This window comes from Maniola jurtina, chromosome 28 (assembly GCF_905333055.1).
Source record: "Maniola jurtina chromosome 28, ilManJurt1.1, whole genome shotgun sequence".
NCBI lineage: Eukaryota > Metazoa > Arthropoda > Insecta > Lepidoptera > Nymphalidae > Maniola > Maniola jurtina.
In genome coordinates this window covers 2,752,299-2,776,580 of record NC_060056.1, presented here as the reverse complement: position 1 = coordinate 2,776,580, position 24,282 = coordinate 2,752,299, and the positions used below count along the sequence as shown (strand labels likewise).

Here is a 24,282-nt window from a genome sequence, read left to right as displayed (position 1 = left end):
AGGAAGTAAACTTTATATTGCATATCAACGGCCGGGTGAATGTAGTTTGCTTGAGATACAAGTTTTTTTTCGTCAAAAACGGCAAAGGGAATTAGCCTTATTTTTCCCAAAAGAAAACATTTTATTACCTAAAGGTCTTCATAAGTCCCATCACGTAGGCATTCTATACAAAACCGGATTTTATTCCTTGTCCGCGACAATCGTAATAGCAGGATTATAATGATTAATTTAGTCTACTTTAGCTAAGATGGATAAATGGATGGCTATTATACAAAATCCTTAGCTTTGAATAATAACTAGAAAACAAATAGCTATTTACAATACAATACAATAATAATAATAAAATAAATATATAAAGGAGAAAGTTTGTATGTGTGTGTGTGTGTATGTTTGTTACTCCTTCACGCAAAAACTATTGAACGGATTGGGCTGAAATTTAGAATGTAGATAGATTACATCCTGGATTAGCACATAGGCTACTTTTTAGCCCGGAAAATCAAAGAATTCCCACGGGATTTTTAAAAACCTACATCCACGCGAATGAAGTCGCGGGCATCAGCTAGTAATTAATAATAAAAAATATGTTTCATGTACCTAGCAAGAAACATACTAACTATTCTCTAACGAGAGTACCTAGGTACCTAAGTAATAGTCACTTTCACTGTGGCAATAAACGCGCAGGTAGGTAACTATTTACAGGTATGAAGTCTAAAAAATTCCAAAATCAAAAATAAAAACCAACTTCAATATCCACAAACACATAGAAATATTTTGGAAACAACCATAAATTATTTATTACAAAGTGTAAATTAAAAATTTATAACACCCCCGACAAGTGAAGGTTACAGTAACTAGAAAAGACCTGATAACTTTCAAACGGCTGAACCGATTTTCTTGTGTTATAGCTAAGAACACTCTCGATCAAGCCACCTTTCAAACAAAAAAAACTTAATTAAAATCGGTTCATTAGTTTAGGCGCTACGGTGCCACAGACAGATACACAGATACACACGTCAAACTTATAAATTAACACCCCTCTTTTTGGGTCGGGGGTTAAAAATCAATGGGGAAACCGCATGGAAACCATATGGAAACAAACCTGACATTGGCTAATCTATGTAAAGCCAGACGAGAAGAAAAAAAAAACCATATGGAAACACCATGGAAACAACTCTGACAAAGACATTTTAGTTTTGACAGATGCTTGACAATTGACATATTATTTATCTGCGACGTTGAGTCTGTGGTAGAAAGTTGGAGTCGGTTTGTGATTACCTGTGGTGATTACGTACTCTTTGGTCGGTTTGTTTTGGTTTTTTAATCTCAATTTTTATTTTATCGAATTAATAATGGAAAAATAGTTTTATACGTGCAAATTGAATGAAAAAGTCGCACCACGTTGACTATTCGCTTGATTCGCGTCAATTCTCTGTCCTTAAGTACAGGGAAAGATATAAAAAATGGAAATTAAAGACGATATTATAAACAACTTACTTTGCATGGCTTGCTTGTGTGTTGGAAGGGTTATACGAAAGGTGGATGACGAGCAGCAAAAGAAATTCTACCTGGAGGCTTTACAAGAACTACCTGTAAGTATTAATTAGTCTTTGAAAGCGTTCGAAAGTGTAAGTCAAAGTCAAAAGTCAAAGTCAAAATCATTTATCCAAAGTAGGTACAATTGTACTCCTTTTGATGGTCGAAATTGTTAAACTTGTACGATATAGTGGTGATAATTAATTACGTTACTTAAAACTAAAGCTACGAGGGTTCCAAACGCGCCCAAGTCTGAGAAGAGCCCATGTAGAGTATTCATGAGGTTACCTTAATCTCCTACAGTATCGCTTTCACTAATCATTTACTAGCTGATACCCGCGACTTCTTTCGCGTGGATGTAGGTTTTTTAAAAATCCCGCGGGAACTCTTTAAGTTTCCGGGATAAAAAGTAGCCTTTGTGCTAATCCAGGGTATAATCTATCTCCATTCTTAATTTCAGCCCAATCCGTCCAGTAGTTTTTGCGTGAAGGAGTAACAAACATACACACACACACATACAAACTTTCGCCTTTATAATATTAGTGTGATTAGTGTGATGATACGTATACATATATAACAAATCGGACAATCAAAAGGTGTACAATAGTATCTATTTTGAATAAAGGATTTTTACTTTGACTTTACCTCTGTTCAATCCATATGTCGTCAAAGTTGGTTTGATTTACAGATAGGATGGTAAGTTAGCAGACACACTTTCGCATTAGTAATTTTAATATGGATTAGAATCAAATATATATTATATAATATAAGGACAAAAACTGCTCACTGAGGAATCAACGTATACTCAAACCAGTTCTGCTGGAAAGTTAAGATTTTGCATGTAACATCTCTCTATGACGTTGACTCCTACGAAATAGAATTTTAGGTAATCTCAAAGTTTTTTTTTAAGGAATATTAGCCATGCTAATCATGACTAATACTCCCCTTTCCCCTCCAATTAAGCGTAAAGCTTGTGCCAGGAGTGGGTACGACAATAGTGCAATGGCTGGGGTTTTAACTGCCGACCTTTCGGAATTCAGTCTTTTCTGTAATTGTTAATTTCTAGTTAGTATTAACTAATAAGTATAATTTTTAGTTTATAAGTAAACTAGCATATGCCCACGACTGCATCCTCTTGGACTACACCAATTTCAAACCCCTATTTTATCTCTTAAGAGGTTGGATTTTCAAAAATCTTTTCTTAGCGGATATCTGCCATAATAGCTATCTGTATGCCAAATTTCAGCACAATCTGTCAAGTAGCTTGAGCTGTATGTTGATAGATTAGTCAGTCAGTCAACTTTTCCTTCTATACATTTAGATTAGATAATGGCGCAGAAACTAAATTTGGATTATTTATTTTATTTTTTACTAGCGACCCGCCCCGGCTTCGCACGGGTGTACCGGGATAAAATATAGCCTATACGGATTCGGAAGAATCCCTCTAAGTAATGGTAAAAGAAATTTTGAAATTGGTCCAGTAGTTTTTGAGCCTATTCAATACAAACATACAAAAATACAAAGGTTTCCTCTTTATAATATTAGTATAGATTTATTTATCTTATCTTATTTTATTTTATTTATTATCTACATCTTTTTCTTTTTAACATTGCTATGAAGCACATACCTGAATTTTACATTTAAAAATCTAAACTTTAGTGCAAAGCTCGTGACTGGCAGATAAAGTCAAGAGGTTTGACAGCTCTAAATCAAAAACTGTCAAACTGTGTATGTCCTTTTCATATTACATCGGTAAGAAGAGGACGGGAATACTTTTTACTTTACAGTACCAATGCATCAAAATGTTTCAGCTGAACAACATAAACATAGTGCCAAGGGTCTGTTGGGAGTGTGACGCCACCCTTAGCAAAGTGCTGTCGTTCAGGGAGCAGGTCAAGGACTGCTACAGGATCCTGCAGACTTACACTGAGGTGGGTATTTATCATATCCATACTAATATTATAAATGCGAAAGTGTGTCTGTCCGTCTGTCTGTCTATTTGTCTGTCTGTCTGCTACGTTTTCACGGCCCAACCACTGTACAGATTTTGATGAAAGGTACAGATTTGGGATACATCCTGGGGAAGGACATAGGCCACTTTTTATCCCGTAAAATTAAAGAGTTCAGTACGGGATTTAAAAACAACTGAAATCCACGCGGGCGAAGCCGCGGGCATCCTCTGTCCATACTAATATTATAAATGCGAAAGTGTGTCTGTCTGTCTGTCTATCTGTCTGTCTGTCTGTCTGTCTGTCTGTCTGTCTATCTATCTGCTACGTTTTTACGGCCCAACCGCTGAACAGATTTTAATGAAATTTGTTACAGACTTGGGATACATCCTGGAGAAGGACATAAAGACTTTCTATAGGATTTAAGAAAAACTGAAATCCACGCGGGCGAAGCCGCGGGCATCCTCTAGTCAGCCATATTTATCATATCATTTTGAAGTTGGTTTTATTTATTTTTTTGAATTTTTACCCGACTGAAGCTGCAAAGCAGTATTTTGTCAACATTTTGCACAACAAAACAAGAACAATACAAATGCATGCCTCATTATGTAAGGTGAAACATTTCTACTGGACAATATGTACTTAATAACATCTCACTGTAAAAAATGTTTCTGCAAATAAAAAAATCTTGAATCTTGAATCTTGAATAAAAATGCATTTGACGATTCAAAAGTACTTGTTACAGTTTATTGGAATATATTTTTGTTCTATTATATTTTTAACTAACTTCTTTCCTATTTTGATCGTTTTTCAGAATCTTCATGATTGCTCCTTGTTGGACATATCTAGACCGCCACGGTTGAAGGTGCACACTAACAGTGCAGTGGTCATCACACCAGGCGAAGAAGATTTCGTCAAACTTGAAAGTAAAGGTGAGTGACACACATTATGGTCACAGAGTATGGATAGATTTTTTTTTATAAAATAACGAGCAAACGAGCAAGTTGTTCACCTGATGTTAAGTGATTACCGCCGCCCATGAACATTGGAGATGTACCATGAGGAACCGCCGATGCGTTGCCGACCTTTCAGGAATTTGTTGGCCCACCCCTTGAATAACCCCATGTTGTAATCTAGTGGGAACACCGCCGATTGGAGTTGATTCCACAGTTTTCATGTGTGTGGGAAAAAGGATCTGGCACAACGGGTGGTCGAAGTGCACCAGGTGCTCAAGTGGTGAGGGTGAAATTTCTTGCGGTGGCGTGCGGTGCGGTTGTAGAAAAAGGAGGGCGGAATGAGGTTAAACAGCTCTTCAGAGAGATAGTATGTTATTACCTACAGAGGTGCAACGAAGTCATCTAGACGGCTATAATGCGCTAAGTGGAGGATGTAGGAAGTAAAATGATAGGTGTACATGTGTTGCTATCCCTTTCACAATGCTTGCTGCGGAAAAGGATAGCACTAGATTTAGACCAGTCAATTTACTGATTATCTACACTACAACCGAATTATTAGTCTCATTACTCGACAGTTCTTTGAATATTATGTGCTGTGAAATGTGAATTAATTGGGAATTTATTTGTTTTAGATAAAGAAAAAATAGAGAAATCATCAGAAAACCCTAAAACTGATAGTTCATACAAAGGTCCAGTAGAAGACATACAGACAGTATTATGTGATGTTAAAAGAGATAGAAGGAAAAAGAAGGTAACTTGACATTACCAAGAGCGTAGCGAGCGTAACTTTTTTTCATTCATTTGCAGAATACACCCTTAAATACTAAATACATAGCCTATTTAGGTACTGCTAAAATATTACGAATATAGAATACTAGCTTATCCCCGTAGTTTTTGGACTGTGTGGACTACACAAATTTCGAACCCCTATTTTACCCCCTTAGGGGTTGAATTTTCAAAAATCCGTTCTTAGCGGATTTCTACCTTATAAAAAATATCTGCATGCCAAACAGCATGTTGATAATTTATTTTCCATTCCATTCCATCAGCCTGTATGCGTCCACTGCTGGACATAGGCCTTTCCAAGAGCGCGCCACCAAACACGGTCATCCGCCTTCCTCATCCACCCGCTCCCCGCCACCTTCATCAGGTCATCGGTCCAGCGGGCTGGAAGTCGTCCCACACTGCGCTTACCGGTACGCGGTCTCCACTCCAGAACACGTCTGCCCCAACGGCCGTCATTTTGCCACTTCAGCTTGCTAATCCTTTGAGCTTGTATGTATTAAATGTATAGTATTGTTAGATAAATCTGTTTGTTTATTACAGAATAATCTCAAAACTAGTTCAAAAGTGACGCGTCGGAAACGCATGACAAAAAAGGACATAGACCCTGTGGCAGTGAGTGAAAATTACAAGAAAATTGACAACGAAAATGTTGAGAAACTCTTTATTAAAGTTGAAACTAACTTCAACGACCGTGTCAAAGTTGATGATGACGTCAAAATTGAGATTGACAATCATGATGGTAAGTGGAAGCTCAGCGTGATGCCAAGGATCCAGGAGCGTTTGCGGTAATGATATGTGCAACCAAAAACCTATATCCACAACAAATATGGCCCAAAAACAAATCCAGCAAGAAAGGTCACTAACCTTTTGGTCTCTGCAACTCTTCCTGGCTCCGGAATCTGCTCCAGGGATGCTGTGGCGGTTTCGGGTTGTATGCGGCCAGAAAATCGGCGTGCGCGCGCGTATGGGAATTATTTTCTTACAGGAGCTCGTCGCAATGACTTCTCGCGTTCAAATATGGCGTCGCGTCGATGGTTATGCGCGGCAGTGCGCAGGCGCGGATTTTAGCCTAAGCTTAACCCCTAGCGTCATCTATGAATCCAGGAAGGAATTAGCTCAGACGAAGGAAGGCGACCGTTCCTGTAGATATAGTTTTTAAACCATATTTTGCGTTTACTACTAGGTTTCCGTTGCACAACCATACTCCCCGCGTTGACGAAGTCCAACTTACTAGTACTTAATAAATATTATTATACGAATTTGCGCGAGTAATAAATAATACTAAGTTTAATAATAAAAAATATGATAGCGTGTATAAAAATTATATTTAAATCCGTTAAGCGTGTTAAAATTAACGTATAGTTATTTATTCTACAATTAAAATTACTTAAATAAATTATAATGCGGTTATTGCGTTGGAAGTGGGTAAAGTTTCACAACAGGTCGTTTGAATTCGCCAGATTCAGTTTTAACAAGAGCAACGCGAACCACATTATCAGCCCCTGGATAAACCTTTGTAATTATTCCTAGCGGCCATTGTAAAGGCGGTAAATCATCATGCCCAATTAAAACCACCGTACCTATCTTAACAGGGTTAGAAGGCGTACACCACTTTTGTCTAACTTGTAAAGTGTGTAAGTATTCTAAGCGCCATTTCTTCCAATAGGACTGAACTAAACTGTCGAGTAGTCTTTTTCTCTTAATTAGGTTAGGGCTTTCGCTAGGTAAAGGAGCAGCCGGAAAATATTGTAGCGGAGTAGACATCAAAAAATGGGCCGGAGTTAGAATTTCCGGATGTGGATCGGACGACATTAAACAAAGCGGGCGAGAGTTTAATATGCATTCAATTTGCGTTAGCACTGTTATTAACTCTTCGTATGTAAGAAGTTGATTACCGATGACTCGATACAAATGCGTTTTAAAACATTTTATATTACTCTCCCACATATTTCCAAAATGGGGGGCCCGGGGAGGGATATTCTTCCATTCAATCCGATTAATTTGTAATTCTAGGTTTAATTTACCTTTATAATCTGAACTATTCAGAAGTGAATACACTTCGTCCAACTGCGATTTGGCTTTAAGGAAGGTTCCAGAATTATCGCTGTAAAAACAGGAGATTGGACCTTTGCGACTTAAAAATCTTTTTACAGCCATGAGAAAACAGTCAGCTGTTAAATCTGACGAAAGTTCAATATGAACGGCTTTCGTCACGAGGCATACGAATAAGCATATGTAAGCTTTCTGCGACTGATAACCGCGGCGACGCGTTGGCGTTATACGGAGTGGACCTGCGTGGTCCACACCTGTGTGCATAAAGGCTTTCGCTTCTTGCAAACGATGAGAAGGAATATCAGCCATTAATGGTGTAAGATGCACAGGCTTTACTCGAAAACATGTATTACATTTGTGTACTCTAGACCTAATGATTGTCCTAGCGTCTAGTATCCAAAATCGTTGACGAATAAGGGACGTTAATAAAGAAGGCCCAGTGTGACAATTGCGCGTATGATAGTGATCAATGATCAAGTTAACCGCGTGATCATGTTTTGGAAGAAGTGCGGGATGTTTAGCCTCGTATGGTAAATCCGATTTAGAAAGCCGACCTCCAATGCGTAAAATGCCGTCATTATCAATAAAAACAGCTAGCCTTTGTAATTTCTTCGAAGGTAATTTTTTATTTTTTAATCGCGTGATTTCATCACTAAAGTGAACCCTTTGGATGTCCTTTATTATTGCGTTTTCAACAAAATTAAGTTTATCGACTTCTCCAGTAGATGGCAGAAGTCGCGCGAAGCGTAATACATAAGAAGCGGAGCGAATAAGTTTATTCCATGAGGAAAAGCGTTGCGATAAAATATATAATACCGGTTGTTCGCATTGAACATCTGTTGTTAATAACGCGGTGGATTTGAATTCAGGTAACTCGTTATCAGTGGTAGGCGAAAAACTATTTATCGGCCATTCCGAAGGCGAGTCGCGGAGCCATTGTGGGCCATTCCACCAAAGTGGGTGCGAGATTAATTGTGATGGCAAAACACCACGTGATAAACAGTCACTTGGATTCTCGATTCCCGCAACATGATAAAAATGCTGTGGGTTAAGATTTTCTTGACACTGTGCGACGCGGTTGCTAACGAAAGTATTCCACCTATGAGGTGACGATTTTATCCATGACAGCGCTACTGTGGAATCGGAGAACGCATAAATTCCTTCAATCGGAATGCGAGAAGAATAGGTATCTCTTACGATTTTAACTAATTTTGACATTAAAAGCACGGCGCATAACTCCAATCTAGCGAGTGTCGTTACTTTGGTAGGTGAAACTTTCGATTTTGAGCACAACAAGTTAACGAGTATATTACCGAGAGCATCAGTAACATGTATATAAATCACACAACCATAGCCATTTAAACTAGCATCACTGAAGGCGACTATATTTATTTTGCATCCTTCAGTAATACCTGTATGACGTGGTATTTTTAAACTTGGAAGAATTGAAAAATCGTGGACCAAATCAGAGTATCTTTTGATTATATCTTCAGAAGGAATTTCATCCCAATCGATCCGTTGGAGCCAGAGTTCTTTGATCAACAGTTTAGCATAAAGAATAACTGGCGCGACTAATCCTAAAACATCGAACAATCTAGCAACGAGAGATAAAATTGTGCGTTTCGTGCATTTGTTGTCGATCTTAGAAATGGTCATGCGAAAGACATCTTCACTGGGATCCCAAGACAGACCTAAAACCTTAGTGGTATTGTTACTATCGGTAAAGTTCACCGAAGCGCGATGCGTGTCTGGCAGACTACATAAAAGAGTTGACGAGTTACTTGACCATTTGATCAACTCAAATGAACCCGATTTGAACAAATTAATCAATTCTTGCGACAAGGTTTTAGCGGTTTGATCGTTAGTAGCCGAATGCACAAGGTCATCCATGTATAATTGAGACTCAGCTATTTTTGCTGCCTCCGTGAAACGATTACCTTCGTCCTGGCATAGTTGTCGCACCGAACGCATGGCTAAATACGGACTGGACTTTAGTCCAAACGGGACGCGGTTAAACTGAAAGGTGCGTATTTCTTCATTTTCGTCAAATCTGAAAAGGATCTTTAAGTATTTACGATCTCGCGGCAAAATCTCAATTTGCAAGTACATCTGCTTTATATCTGCAGTCATGGCGACTGGAAATAATCGGAAATTTAACAAAAGTAAAAACAAATCCGCCTGTAAGTTAGGTCCAGTATGGAGTACATCATTTAACGATAGGTTCCTATCTGCGGTTTTCGCGGAGGCATCCGTGACGATTCGAACGCGACTCGAACTTTTTTCGGGGCGAATAACAGCGTGGTGCGGAATATAATAGCCCTCATCGGCATTGTTATTGTCCGAGACCTCAGATAAATAACCTCGTTGAATGTATTCCATGATGATTTGATTATAATCATGACGTAACGAAGGGTCAGTCTTAAACTTACGCTCTAGAGCAAGCAAGCGGCGGTGAGCGACGCAACGCGAGTTGCCTAGTTCGGATGCGTTTTGAGAAAAGGGTAAACCGACCGAATATCGGCCACTCTCATCCCGAGAAACTGAAGCGCGGTATAAGTTCTCGCATTCAGTCTCGGCGGGGCTGAGGTGCGTTTTTTCATTAATTTGTTCCAGTTCCCAAAATTTTTGGAGATTTTGATCTAAATCTTCCAATGCGAGTGCGGTGAATGAATATTCATTAGATTCGCGATCACGAGGCGTATAATCACCCATTAAAACGTATCCTAAAGTCGTTAATAAAGCAGCCGGTGCGGTACTGTTGGATACAATTTTATCACCTAAGTAGATGTGCGGAAATAATTGAGCGCCTAAAATGACGTCAATGTCACCAGGTATATTCCATTTCAAGTCTGCGAGAGGTAAGTCTTTAATATGATTTGTATCACAATTTTCAATAAAGTGCGATGGCAAATTATCGGTAAGACAATCTAAAACTAAAGCCTTGATATAATATTTATTAGCAGGGTACACGCGCGATTCGATGTTCAAATAAACATAGCCATGTATTGGTTGCGATTTTAAACCTATACCTTTAATACATGAGTTAAAAACGGGAGTAATAGGTAAATTAAGCAATTTACAACATTTATAACTGATAATGTTGTTTTGTGAGCCCGTATCCAATAAACAGCGTATCATAAGTTTTTTGTTACTGTTATAATGCTTCGCGTATACTTGTGCAGTGGATAATAAAGCGCTTGAAGCATGCGTAGGTAAAGACGTAGTGAGCGACTGTACACTAGTCAGCGGCGCGGGCGCTGGCGCGGACGCGGGCGTTGCGTCCACGGCTACAGCGGGCGAAACGCTCGTGAACGTGCGGTCGGACGATGATTTTTTATTTATTGTGTCATTATTAATTCTACACAAGCTGGAATGGTGTTTCTTCTTAGCTGGAAGGCACCTGACACAAGATGATCGAGATTTACATTTGCTTATAGTATGAAATAGCGACAAGCAATTTACGCACGCGTTCTTAGATTTAATAAAGTCGAATCTTGCTTGCGGCGATTCCATCTCCATAAACTTATTGCACTGATATAGATGTTTGTGGGTCTTACTACTACACAACACACATTCGCTGCGCGCAGAAGCGGTAGGCTCGTTTGTATCACATGCAATGAATGACTTGTAGGTACCTCGCGATTTGTCCGATCTATTATTAAAATTGGTAGGTTTATTTGAGCGTTCGAGTACTTTAACTTGAAGTTGAATAAACTCAATGAGTTGCGTGTACGACGGGATCTTAGAATCGTTTGATTGCAATGACATTTCGAAATTTTGTATTGTTTGCGTGTCTAATTTTTTTTAAGGCGAAATATAAAAATATAAAATCCGTAAGGTCTGGAATCTCTAACTGCTTTAAAGCAGCGATAGATGCGGAGAATTTCTCAATGAATGTATTCAAACTATTAGCGGTATTTGAACAGTTTTTTAATTCAAAAATGTTATTTAGGTAGTGCGTGCCTAATGCTCTTTTATCTTGGAATTTTTTGACTAGACTATCCCATATAATATGATAAGTTTCTCCTGTAGGTACAATACCTGCCGTGAAATATAACGCACCGTGTGACAATTTACTAATTAAATATTGAACTCGCTGCGAATCCGTTAAATTACTATTATTATGAATATTAGCCTTAAACGACTCATAAAATAAGGGCCAGTTTTCATTTTTTCCGTCAAAACTGGGAATATTTATAGGCGGTAACTTTATTTGTGGCTGTAATTGGCTATCATTGTTGCTTGTAGATGTGGAATTATTGCAATTTGACAAGATTTTATTACGAATTCTCTTAACAGGTGCATATAAATCTTCAAAAGCATCAAGAGGCTGATAATTAGGCTGCATTGGTGGGTCTAATTGTAGCGAAATAGTATTTATTTCATCTAATATTGACTCGAACTTTGTTCGTAGGTCATCAACCGTTTCTGACTCACTCATAAACCTTTCATTTTTTCGCGTTTCAAAAGTTGTAATACTTTTAGACATATCGTACAATCTATTCATTCTTTGAAAGATGTTTTCTTTTTTGGAAGTAAGAATATTTAATTTAGACGTTAATTTCTCCATTTTAACGGCACAAAATAACAAAAATAGTTAACAATTAAACTGTTAGCGAATATCTTAAACCAAGATGGCGGCGTACAAAGAACAGAAAATAACGCGTGTCGAGTAACTTACGATGGCAATTTTACGAGTAATTTACGTAAATTGAGTAAATATTAAGATATATTATCGAAATATTTATTAAATGCGTTAATTTTAAATATATTATGAACTTGTGAATAACTTACACAACGCGTTGTCGATTATCTTACGACTACAATTTTACGAGTAAATTACGTAAAATCGCGATAAATATGCGTACTAGAACAATATCCGGTTCGAAGGACCAAAAAATGGAAGCTCAGCGTGATGCCAAGGATCCAGGAGCGTTTGCGGTAATGATATGTGCAACCAAAAACCTATATCCACAACAAATATGGCCCAAAAACAAATCCAGCAAGAAAGGTCACTAACCTTTTGGTCTCTGCAACTCTTCCTGGCTCCGGAATCTGCTCCAGGGATGCTGTGGCGGTTTCGGGTTGTATGCGGCCAGAAAATCGGCGTGCGCGCGCGTATGGGAATTATTTTCTTACAGGAGCTCGTCGCAATGACTTCTCGCGTTCAAATATGGCGTCGCGTCGATGGTTATGCGCGGCAGTGCGCAGGCGCGGATTTTAGCCTAAGCTTAACCCCTAGCGTCATCTATGAATCCAGGAAGGAATTAGCTCAGACGAAGGAAGGCGACCGTTCCTGTAGATATAGTTTTTAAACCATATTTTGCGTTTACTACTAGGTTTCCGTTGCACAACCAGTAAGATTTATAACTCTCCTCCCCCTCTATCTTTTCTTTCTGTTTCCCTCTCTTTCTCTCCGCCACCGTCCCACGGTCTCTCTATCTCTTTCCAACTGATTCGAACGGCCGTATTGAAGTTGATGATGACGTCAAACTGAGATTGATGATAAAAATAATCATGATGGTAAGATTTTATGCATATTATCTCCTCCCCCCCCCCCTCCTAATCTATCTTTTCAGCCTCTCCTGTCTCTATCCCTCCCTATCTCTCTCCCTCTCTTATGTCGGAAAATCTGGTTTTTTGAAAATCCAGTGGGAACTCATAGATTTTTGAAGTAGCCTGTTTCACTCTCCAGTATGCAGGCGTCATTGCGTCTCATTGTATCGTCACTGTATGTATTTACGTTGCGATATTTGTATGGTATTTCAGTACTAGAAGATAATTTATCAAATGAGGGTAGTTTGAAATCTTTAGACTCTGACGACGATGTTATGGGTGACATCGATACACAAATACAAACATTTTTGGATGACATTAAGAAAAATAAAGATAAATCCACGAAAGTTAAGAAGAAAAAGAAAATTAAAAAGGTGAGCATTATCATCATCATCTACACACATGGCCAGTCCAATACTGAGACCTGCAGCTCGATTGCGGTAGAGTGACAGCTACAATGTGACGATCGCAATCACCTCTGATTGGTTGACGCTCGCTCACTATTGGCTACAATGCATTGTTGCAACAAGAATACCATAAATTTAGCCAATAACAACAATTGCGATTGTAATAATGATTGATGCCGGTTTTAGGGAATCGAGCTACAGGTTTCATTATAGAATCACTAGAGGATGCCCGCAACTTCGTCCGCGTGGATGTAGGTTTTGAAGATCCCGTGGGAACTGTTTGGTTTTCCGTGATAAAAAGTTGTCTATGTCAATAACATGGACGCAAGCTACTCCGGTACCACAAATCGGTTAAGCGGATGGGTTTTTGGGAATCCCGTGGGAACACTTTGATTTTCCGGGATAAAAAGTAGCCTATATCCGTCCCCGGGATATAAATTAACTCTGTACCAAATTTCGTCAGAATCGGTTAAACTGTTGGGCCGTGAAAAGGTAGACAGACTGACACACTTCTTCTCTCTGGGCTGGTTTCCGTACTTAAACGTTTCCGTCTGTTGTGCGTGAGACAGACACACTTTCGCATTTATAATATTAGTATGGATGGATCGTCATAATCATTTCTTTTGCCAGAATATGGTATACGCATATAATTTACATGGGTCTTAAGAATTAATCATCCATATATCCATATATCGTCAATTCCTCAATGCCTGAAAACAAAAGTCTTCAACCAGTGTGTCCTTCCCGTCCTCACCTATGGTGCTGAAACGTGGACACTGACAAAAGGCCTTGTACACAAATTCAAGGTTGCTCAGCGAGCTATGGAGAGGGCTATGTTGGGAGTTTCCCTGAGGGATAAGATCCGAAACGAGGAGATCCGCAGGAGAACCAAGGTCACTGACATAGCCCAAACTATTAGCAAGCTGAAGTGGCAGTGGGCAGGCCATGCCTGTCGTAGAGGCGATGGCCGTTGGAGCCGGAAAGTCCTTGAGTGGAGACCGCGTTTAAGCAAGCGTAGTGTGGGACGCCCTCCAGCACGATGGACCGACGATATAAAGCGGCTGGCGGGAAGTGGCTGGATGAGGAAGGCTGAGGACCGGGTGTGGTGGCGCTCTTTAGGGAAGGCCTATGTCCAACAGTGGACGTCCACAGGCTGATGATGATGATGATGATGATATCCTGCCAAGCATGGCGTGCAAAATGAAAAGAGGTAAAGTTTAGGACTTCGCGTAGACAAGGGTTTTTTTAAAATCCCGTGGAAACTCCTTGGTTTTCCGGAATAAAAGTAGACTGTGTGTTAATCCGGGGTATAATCTATCTCCATTCCAAATTTCAACCAAATCCGTCCAATAGTTTTTGCGTGAAACAGTAACAAACATACAAACATATAAACTTTCGAAGTGGAATTATAAAATTACTCGTATTTTTTTTTAAAGATAACCTCGTTTCCAGGTGTCAAAACCACAAAACATATTAACAGTAGATCTCTCCTACGACGAGATGCAAAGAGAGAGATCTCTCCTGTGTCGGAGAGAGAGTTACGTCCAAGCGCAGTACAAGTGTGAGTCTTGTCTACTGGTTTTCAACTGCGCCACGTCTCTACGGACGCATCATGTCAAGAAACATAAGGTTAGTTTAGTGTGTAAGTTGTGACGTCGGTTGCATCGGGCGCATCGAAGTAAAGCGTGTGACGTCATGCAAGAGACAGCCGCATCGATGCATTTTTTTTTTTACTTTATTTAATCAAAAAAAAAATCACAAGAATCTATAATATTATAGCTCGCCAAACTGGTGTGCCAGTTTGTTGGCGAGGTGGCGCTCTTATTTTAACTTACATAACTATCTTATCCATACACCTTAATCTATACTTATAATAAACTGTAATACGAATAAATATTTATTTAAACCTATCTACTCCGTTAGGGAGTCCCTAAGTAGGTGTCATCAGTGTCAGATTTGTTAGATTTGAAAGACGATATTGTGGTGATAATGAATTACGTAAACCTAACTTAAAACTAAAGCTAGGAAGGTTCCAAACGCGCCCAAGTCTGAGGAGAGCCCACGACAAACTCAGCCGGGTTTTTTTTTTATCATCACCACTTCACAGAATCACTTATACTTATTAGAACTATCAAAGCTCTTTGGCAACTCATTCCCAAGCTTTCTTGTCATTTAAATAATCCTTTATAGTTATGCGCTATACAGTATTATATAATACTAGCCAATGCCCGCGACATCGCCCGCGTGGATTTAGGTTTTTCGAAATCCTGTGGGAAGTCTTTGATGTTACGAGATAAAAAGTAGCCTATGTGCTAATCCAAGATATTATTTATCTTCATTCCAAATTTCAGCCAAATCCGTTAAGTAGTTTTTGCGTGAAGGAGTAACACACACGCACGCACGCACGCACGCACTCACGCACGCACGCACGCACGCACTCACCCACACACAAACACACACACACACACACACACACACACACATACGCGCGCGCGCGCGCGCGCACACGCGTACACGCACGCACACGCACGCACACACACGCACTTTCGCCTTTATAATATTAGTGTGATGTGTTTGTTTGTTTGTTGTAGGTAGATGGTGATTACATTTGCTCCATCTGTCAGACGATAGTGTCATCTCTGGAAGCGTTCACTGCACATTACAAGAGGCATATGAGAAGGTATGTAATAGAAATATCTATGTAGAAAAGGCAGAAAAAACCCATTTTTAAAGGCACTCAACGACTATTCTCACAAATTAGTCGATACTAGAATTAATTTCTTAAACTGGACCCTTTCAAGTAAAATTTTTACATAAACCTGAGGATGATACTGCCATTGTCGCAATTAAAATACCATAAGCCTACGTTGTCGTATTAGTTTACAAATTGCGAAAAACCAAATTAAATTTGAATTTTGCGGGCAGACCCGTCGCTTCCACCTTAAGGGATAATAATAATATGGATTTAGATATTTACATAGTCCCCTTTGGCAACGGGTGAAAATCCGAAAACCGTTGTTTCTTCTATCGCTTGCTGTCCCTCGCAAGGGACTTGTTCGAGCCACACCTGCTGTTCATATCTAATGAAAGGGGAAAAAATTCTGAGTACAATGATAATGAGCGAAAGAAAAACAATTTTACCATATCCATAGCTATCTATCGGCAGTTCGCCGGTAGTAGTCGGGTTTTAGTGCTGTCTAACTTCTTGTTGATATTGTATCTTGTTGATATTGGTGTGTCTGACCGCAGATACGAATGTGCGATATGCCACAAGAGCTCCGTAGACATCAAATCCATCCAACAGCACTTGCACACGCGACACCAGATCACTGTCAAGAAGTACAAGTGCAAATCTTGCGGGATGGTCTCCAAGTAAGTGTCAAGAAAGTGTAAAAAAAAATACGTGTGGCACTCACACTACTACAAAATGGCGGGGGACTCACGTTCGCGTCGGTCTCTTGAACTATCGTTTTTCGATAGGCCCCACGTTGGGCGCCACTGTAAGTTGATTTGGTAAACTTAAAGGGACTAGGGTTCCAAATGCGCCTTTCAAACACCTTTGTAAAGAGCGCACAGACACACAGAGAGACCGATACACAAAAATTAGGAAACAATTGGAAACAATGTAAGTTGAGTGTTAACTTAGCCATCTTCTTCTTTATGTGCCTCTCCATTACTGAAGGTCAGCAGTCAGTTTTTTAAACTTCTCCTTGTCCATGGCTAGCCGGAATAGCTATGGCTAACTTAGCCATAGATAGTTGTTTGATGGCCATAGACCTGTCAGAACGAGAGCGGTGAAGTGACGCGACGACGTTCCAGTTCACGTTACAGCAGTTATGAGCAGTTAGCAGCTAGTCTACACGCATACGTCTAGTGGCACGCACACAAACACCGTGCCGAAGTCTGCCGAACTGAAACGACGTTACACGATGCACGGCTTTCAACGCCGCACCGCTGTGCCGGTCGGAGTGGGGGGTGTGAGGTTTATTTTCGTTATGGAATTTCTTAATTCGGTCGCCGCGCTCAAAGCCCGCGGTAAAAGCTATGCGATAGCTTAAAACCATATCACCTAAGCTACTGTTCGATTGCTGACTACTGTAAAATGACAGCTACAATGTCATGATCACAATCACCTCTGATTGGTTGACGCTCGCTCACTATTGGCTACAATGTATTGTTGCAACAAGAATACCATAAGTTCACCCAATCACAACAATTGTGTTTTTTTTTTAATTTTGATTCCCTTGACGAGTCTTGACAGACAGACAATGAATTAGTGATCTTATAAGGGTTCCTTATTTTTTTTAACCCCCGACCTAAAAAGAGGGCTGTTATAAGTTTGACGTGTGTATCTGTGTTTTTGCGTATCCGTTTGGCATCGTAGCTCCTAAACGAATGAACCGATTTTGATTTAGTTTTTTTTGTTTGAAAGGTGGCTTGATCGAGAGCGTTTTTAGCTCCAACTTTAGTATCCAAGAAAAAGCCACGGCCAAAGCCTTCCACCAGAATAACGATGTTAATATTGTGGTCCAAGTATGCCAAAGAAAATTTTGTAACCGTTATTTTGCTTGCAGATCATTAGATAAACACCGCTACCATTGCGACAAACACAAATCGCGCGTCCAATGCCCGCAGTGTGATAAGACCTTTAGCCACCGCGCGGGCCTAATGAACCACAGGCTGGCGGTCCACGAGTCACAGAACCAGTTCCCTTGCACGCTCTGCGATAAGGTGTTCCGGTGGAAGACCAGCCTGAAGAGACATCTGGACAAACACAATACTCAGGTAACTAACATGTCTTTAACTTAATTTGACAGCTGTAAATGCTAATGCGTGATGGTCGATTAATGTCATAAAAGTTATGAATTGACGTCCCTAGTCGATAAGTAACTCATTAGGATAACCATACCTGTACATCGTCACGCGACACGCGGACAGACAGACAGACGGACAGATGGCAGAATAACATTAATAGAGCTCCGTTTTTACCCTTTGGGTACGGAACCCTAAAAAAAACCGGCCAAGTGCGAGTAAGACTTGCGCACTGAGGGTTCCGTACTCCGCTATTTTTCCAACATTTTGCACGATAAATCAAAAACTAATACATAAAAATAAATAAAAATCTGTTTTAGTATGTACAGGTAAAGTCCTTTTATATGATACCCCACTTGGTATAGTTATCTTACTTTGAAAATTGAAACACGTTTTAATTTTTTTTTAATAATGTAACCACAAATTCGCGGTTTTCAGATTTATTCCTCTACTTGTGCTATAAGACCTACATACCTGCCAAACATGATTCTAGGTCAACGGGAAGTACCCTATAGGTTTCTTGATAGACACGACAGACAGACAGACAACGAAGTAATCCTATAAGGGTTCCGTTTTTCCTTTTGAGATACAGAACCCTAAAAATCAGTATTACTACTATTCCGTTTTTGTTTGCAGGAAAATAATACAGCATCTACGAACAAAGCGTACTGCGAAGATTGTGATATCGGATTTTCGTCTGTCTGTTCGTTACAGAGACATCTCCGAAATAGTCTCAAACACGTCACTTACGACCAACTGAAGTAAGGGCTTTTACAACTAACCTAACTTAAAAATCTGTACATAGTATTGTACATCTCTTCATAGTATGGGGTTATTCAAGGGGCGGACCAACAAATTTCTGAAAGGCCGACAACGCATCGGTGATACCTCTGGTGCTGCAAATGTTCATGGGCGGCGGTAACCACTTAACATCAGGTGACCCGCCTGCTCGTTTGCTCGCTATTTGTTAGGGTACCTCAAAAGAAAAAACCGGAACCCTTATAGGATCACTTTGTTGTCTGTCTGTTTGTCTGTCTATCCATCCGTCCGCCCGCCCGCTATGCATTGTGCTAATATTTCTCAATAATTTCAGATTCATTTGCGACCACTGTGGCCACCGTTTCGTGGATAAGACAAAACTACGCGATCATATCGAGGAGAAGCATTTGTATAGGACATTCCAGTGTCACATCTGTCATAAAGTAAGTTTTCTTTCTCTCTTTAACTTGTCCTTCCACTAGGTGATGCCCGCGACTTCGTCCGCGTGGATTCAAAATCCCGTAGCAACTCATTGATTTTCCGGGATAAAAGTAGCCTTTTTTTTTAATTCACTATAGGTAAGCGCTTGACCACAATCACACCTGATGGAAAGTGATGATGTGGTCTAAGATGGGACGCGTAACAAGAGTGAATAGGCACCTTCTAGGTAATAGAAGGTGCCTATTCACTCTTGTTTTAAAGATACGTGCCTATTAAGCCTATGTGCTAATCCAGGATATTATCTATCTCCATTCCGAATTTCCGTCAAATCTGTCAGTAGTTTTTGCTTGAAGGAGTAAGGAAGGGTTTCTTGACAGACAGACAGTCAGACAGACAGACAACAAAGTGAGTACCGAACCCTAAAAAATTGTTTTATTATGAGCGAATCTATCAATTGATTACTTTGATTGTTGTTCTGTTCCAGCCATCCAAAAACCGGGTCGGTTTGGAACAGCACGTCCGTACGGTACACAAGGGAAGACCTAACAACCGGATATGCCACCATTGCGGGAAAGGATTTCCGGTAAGCGACCACTTGAATACACATCTACAGGTTTTTTTTTCTCTCTCTCTCGTTACAGTTTGCAGTTATTTGTAACAAGTTAGTTAAACTATACAAGTATGGACCCCGTCTGTGCCGGCGCTCGCCGACATACGTACGGCACCCCCTTAGAGCGCTTTCCAGATACAAGATACAAGATTTTTATTTGCAGAAACATTTTTTTTACAGTTTTAACAAAAAAAAAAAAAAAACACTCCAAAAAGGCAGAACACGCCCGCCAGCTAACACCAACACAGACGAAGACCCATCTACAGGTTTTATAACGAAACTAAACGAATATGCCGTGAATTTTTTTTTAGGGTTTCGTACTTCTAAAAGGAAGAACGGAACCCTTATAGGATCACTTCGCTGTCGGTCTGTCTGTCTGTGTGTCCAAGGAACATATTTATTCCAGTCGTGTCTGTCAAGAAAAAAAACCTGTAGGGTACTTCTCGTTGATCTAGAATCATGAAATATGGCAGGTAGGTAGGTCTTAAACTTAGGGTGGTAAAAGTAAAGGGAACAATCTGAAAACCAGGAATTTGTGGTTACATCACCAAAAAAATTTAAATATGTTCACGATAAAATTAATTTACTAAATCACACTCACACTAGTATTATAAAGGCGAAAGTTTGTGTGTATGTGTGTGTATGTATGTTTGTTACTCCTTCACGCAAAAACTACTAGACGGATTTGGCTGAAATTTGGAATGGAGATAGATATTATCCTGGATTAGCACACAGGCTACTTTCTATCCTGGAAAATCAAAGAGTTCCCACGGGGTTTCGAAAAACCTAAATCCACGCGGGCGAAGTCGCGGTCATCGGCTACTTACATATAGATGGCGCAGTGCGTCATTAACTTGCAGTGTTCTACATAAAAGTGTTAGGTATATCTTTTACGATGGTACGGAACCTTATGTTTGTGAGTCCAACTCGCACTTGACTGTTTTTTTTTGTTTCCAGACGAAAGTGCAGCTTGAGTCGCATATCCGCACACACACCGGCGAAAGGCCTTTCATGTGTGAATACTGCCCCGTCACATTCTCGCAGCAGTCCAACCTGTACAAGCACCATAGACAAGTGAGTTGTTGAAATGAAACTTCTTTACGGACGCCAAACAGAACAGCTATTTTGAGACACCGTCTTTTATGAAGTTGTTTAAGGAGCCTGTTCATGTGTGAATACTGCCCCGTAATATTCTCGCAGCAGTCCAACCTGTACAAGCACCATAGACAAGTGAGTTGTTGAAGTGAAACTTCTTTACGGACGCCAAACAGAACAGCTATTTTGAGACACCGTTTTTTATGAAGGTGTTATAGGAGCTCGTTCATGTGTGAATACTTCCCCGTAACATTCTCGCAGCAGTCCAACCTGTACAAGCACCATAGACAAGTGAGTTGTTGAAATGAAACTTCTTTACGGACGCCAAACAGAACAGCTATTTTGAGACACCGTATTTTATGAAGGTGTTATAGGAGCCTGTTCAAGTGTGAATACTGCCCCGTAACATCTCGCAACAGTCCAATGTACATGCACCATAGACAAGTGAGTTGTTGAAGTGAAACTTCTTTACGGACGCCAAACAGAACAGCTATTTTGAGACACCGTCTTTTATGAAGGTGTTATAGGAGCCTGTTCAAGTGTGAATACTGCCCCGTAACATCTCGCAACAGTCCAATGTACATGCACCATAGACAAGTGAGTTGTTGAAGTGAAACTTCTTTACGGACGGAAGTGACGTATGAACGTCACTTTCGCTGAAAATGGTCGCCAAACAGAACAGCCGTTGAGGCCCCATCTTTTGTAAAGATGTTTGCGCTATCCAATTTTTCGAGCAGAAGTGATGTACTTCCGCCGAAAATGGTCGCCATTTTTAACCGACTTCCAAAAAAGGAGGAGGTTCTCAATTCGTCGGGATCTTTTTATTTTTTTTATTTTTTATGTATGTTCCCCGATTACTCAAAGACCCCTGGATCGATTTGGAATTTTTTTTTGTTTGAAAGGGTATACTGTGCAGGTGGTCCCATATAAATTTGGTGAAGATCTGATGAATATCTTCGGAGATGGAGAACAGAACTCCTCAATGGATAAGAGCAAATTGCTCGCGATCAGTGTAATAGCTTAGTAAACAGTAGGGGTTTAACTGGGCATAGCATATTATAGTACAGTGGGGCCACTAAAAATTGTGAAATAAAAAATTTTCAAAAGAAAAATAAAACCGACTTGAAAAACCAAAAACACTAAAAAGTAGAAAATAATTTTTGTTTAGCTACACATGTAATGTACCTAGGTATGAAGTCGGGCGAGCTTCACTCTTGGATTTCTAATTTTGTTTTAATATGCTCGCTCGACTTCATACCTAGGTACATTACATGTGTAGCTAAACAAAAATTATTTTCTACTTTTTAGTGTTTTTGGTTTTTGAAGTCGGTTTTATTTTTCTTTTGAAATTTTTTTATTTAGGGTTCCGTTCTAAAGGGACTCTATCACTAAGGCTGAGATCTATAGAGTGCACTTTGACTTTGCTCAGACTCAAGACGTTATTAAAACGAGACAGCGTTATACCGCTGGCATAAATCTGTCTCGTTTTAACTGAAACTTTAGTCTTGGCAATTTCTCAGCAGATTTCGATCTAAGACTTCGCTGTCTCCTGAACCATAATAAGTAGAGACATGAAATTTTCACAGAATGTGTATTTCTATTGCCACTATAATATCAATTACTAAAAATTTCAAAATTGCCGCCATGAAATTTAAAAAAAATGAAAAGTTTTTTTTTCTAACCGGAATTTGTTTTTTGCAGGTGCATTTAAACATGAAATCCAAACGTTACCCGCTGTGTAAGAAGAGTAAAGCCGACGGGAATCAAACCGGCGATCCTCAACCGACATTCCCGATAGCAATCATGCAATATGTTCCTGAAAATACATTTACTTTCTAAGTTTCACCTGGACTTCGACTGTGTTGGTGTTAGCTGGCGGGCGTGCTTTGCCTTTTTGGAGTGTTTTTTTTTTTTTGTTAAAACTGTCTGGAAAGCGCTCTAAGGGGGTGCCGTGATTGTGTCGGCGAGCGCCGGCACAGACGGGGTCCATACTTGTATAGTTTAACTAACTTGTTACAAATAACTACAAACTTGACATTGGCTAATTTTTGTAAAGCCAGACGAGAGAGAGAAAAAAAAACGTTTACCTGTATAGTTTCTCGGCCAAATCCGATAATAGGCCAAACTAGTTCGTCCTAGGCCAAACCGATTTGTCTTTCGGTGTCTAAATATACAAAAAAAATCTGACTGACTGATTTATCAACGCACAGCTCAAACTAATGACGGATCGGACTGAAATTTAGCATGCAGATAGTTGTTATGATTTAGACATCTGCTAAGAAAGGATTTTTGAAAATTCAATCCCTAATGGTGTAAAATAGGGGTATAAAATCAGGATATACTTGTTAAACTTGGACCTCTAGTTTGGCCTAAATATTTTAGACTTAACTAGTATGACCTAGGCCAAACTGATGAATTTCGGCAACCGCCGAGTTTCTTGCTGGTTTTCTTGGTGAGAAAGGCATTCCGAACCAGTGGTAGATGCTTTTGACGATTCAAAAGAACTTGTAAAAGTCTAATTGAATAAAAATATTTTGAATTTTGAATTTTTGAATTCATAGATATATGTTTAAATCTAAATAGATTGTCCTGAGCTTGACACGCTAGAACGAAAAATCGCGATATACTTGTTAAATCCAGCACCTCTAGTTTGGCCTAAATACTTTAGACTTATAATAGTTTGACCTAGGCCAAACTGATGAATTCATACATTTATTTAGATTGTACTGGGCTAGACACGCTAGAACAAATTACTTTGGACTGAAATCAGGTTTGGCCTAGGGCAAACTAGCCTTATTAGAAACATGTATGTATGGTTTATTATAGAAGTAAATAATGTGTAATATTGTATTGTCAATAATATTGTGTTTGTGAAATTATGTGATGAGTGCTTATGAATAATTGTAAATTATTAATAGATAAAAATATAATTTGTCCGTTGTTTTATTTACATGTATGGCATAGTCGGTTGTAGGTGAGTGGGTATTTTTTTCTGAAAATTTGAAAAAAAAAATTGCACAAACAATACATCAAATGAAAAGAAAGTAAGGAATTATGAAGTACTGATTCTTAAATTTACGGGTTAAAAGTTACCATAAAAACATCAGCCATTTCCCTAATTGAAATAGGATCATCTCGTATGGCCTACAAAACAAAAACAGAATCATCAAAATCGATGCATAATTATTGATGGAGTATTCCATGAGTAATTGCGTAACAGACATACAAAGAAAACAGTCGGATTCATAACCTCCTCCTTTTTAGGGTTCAAAAGTACTCAAAAGAAAAAACGGAACCCTTTTAGGATCACTTTGGACGGTCTGTCT

At 39.5% G+C, this 24,282-nt stretch overlaps 1 protein-coding gene across 1 annotated transcript; it reads left to right on the top strand.

Moving 5' to 3' along the window:
• Positions 1-1,301: 1,301 nt before the first annotated feature.
• Positions 1,302-22,863, top strand: LOC123879748 (zinc finger protein 845-like). The gene is made up of 15 exons (XM_045927659.1): positions 1,302-1,589; positions 3,345-3,464; positions 4,297-4,414; positions 5,071-5,189; positions 5,765-5,963; positions 13,046-13,206; positions 14,692-14,868; positions 15,831-15,919; positions 16,489-16,611; positions 17,814-18,024; positions 18,688-18,812; positions 19,145-19,253; positions 19,736-19,834; positions 20,819-20,935; positions 22,658-22,863. Exons 1-15 carry the CDS (start codon positions 1,461-1,463, stop codon positions 22,793-22,795), a joined length of 2,034 nt encoding a protein of 677 aa, XP_045783615.1. The 5' UTR covers positions 1,302-1,460; the 3' UTR covers positions 22,796-22,863.
• The last annotated feature ends 1,419 nt before the right edge of the window (positions 22,864-24,282 follow it).

Excerpts from the sequence above, each read along its gene's own strand:
- LOC123879748 (XM_045927659.1), top strand. The coding sequence starts at position 1,461 with ATGGAAATTAAAGACGATATTATAAACAACTTACTTTGCATGGCTTGC. Across the intron at positions 14,869-15,830 it reads ATCATGTCAAGAAACATAAG|GTAGATGGTGATTACATTTG; the intron begins GTTAGTTTAGTG and ends TGTTTGTTGTAG. Across the intron at positions 16,612-17,813 it reads TCTTGCGGGATGGTCTCCAA|ATCATTAGATAAACACCGCT; the intron begins GTAAGTGTCAAG and ends TTTTGCTTGCAG.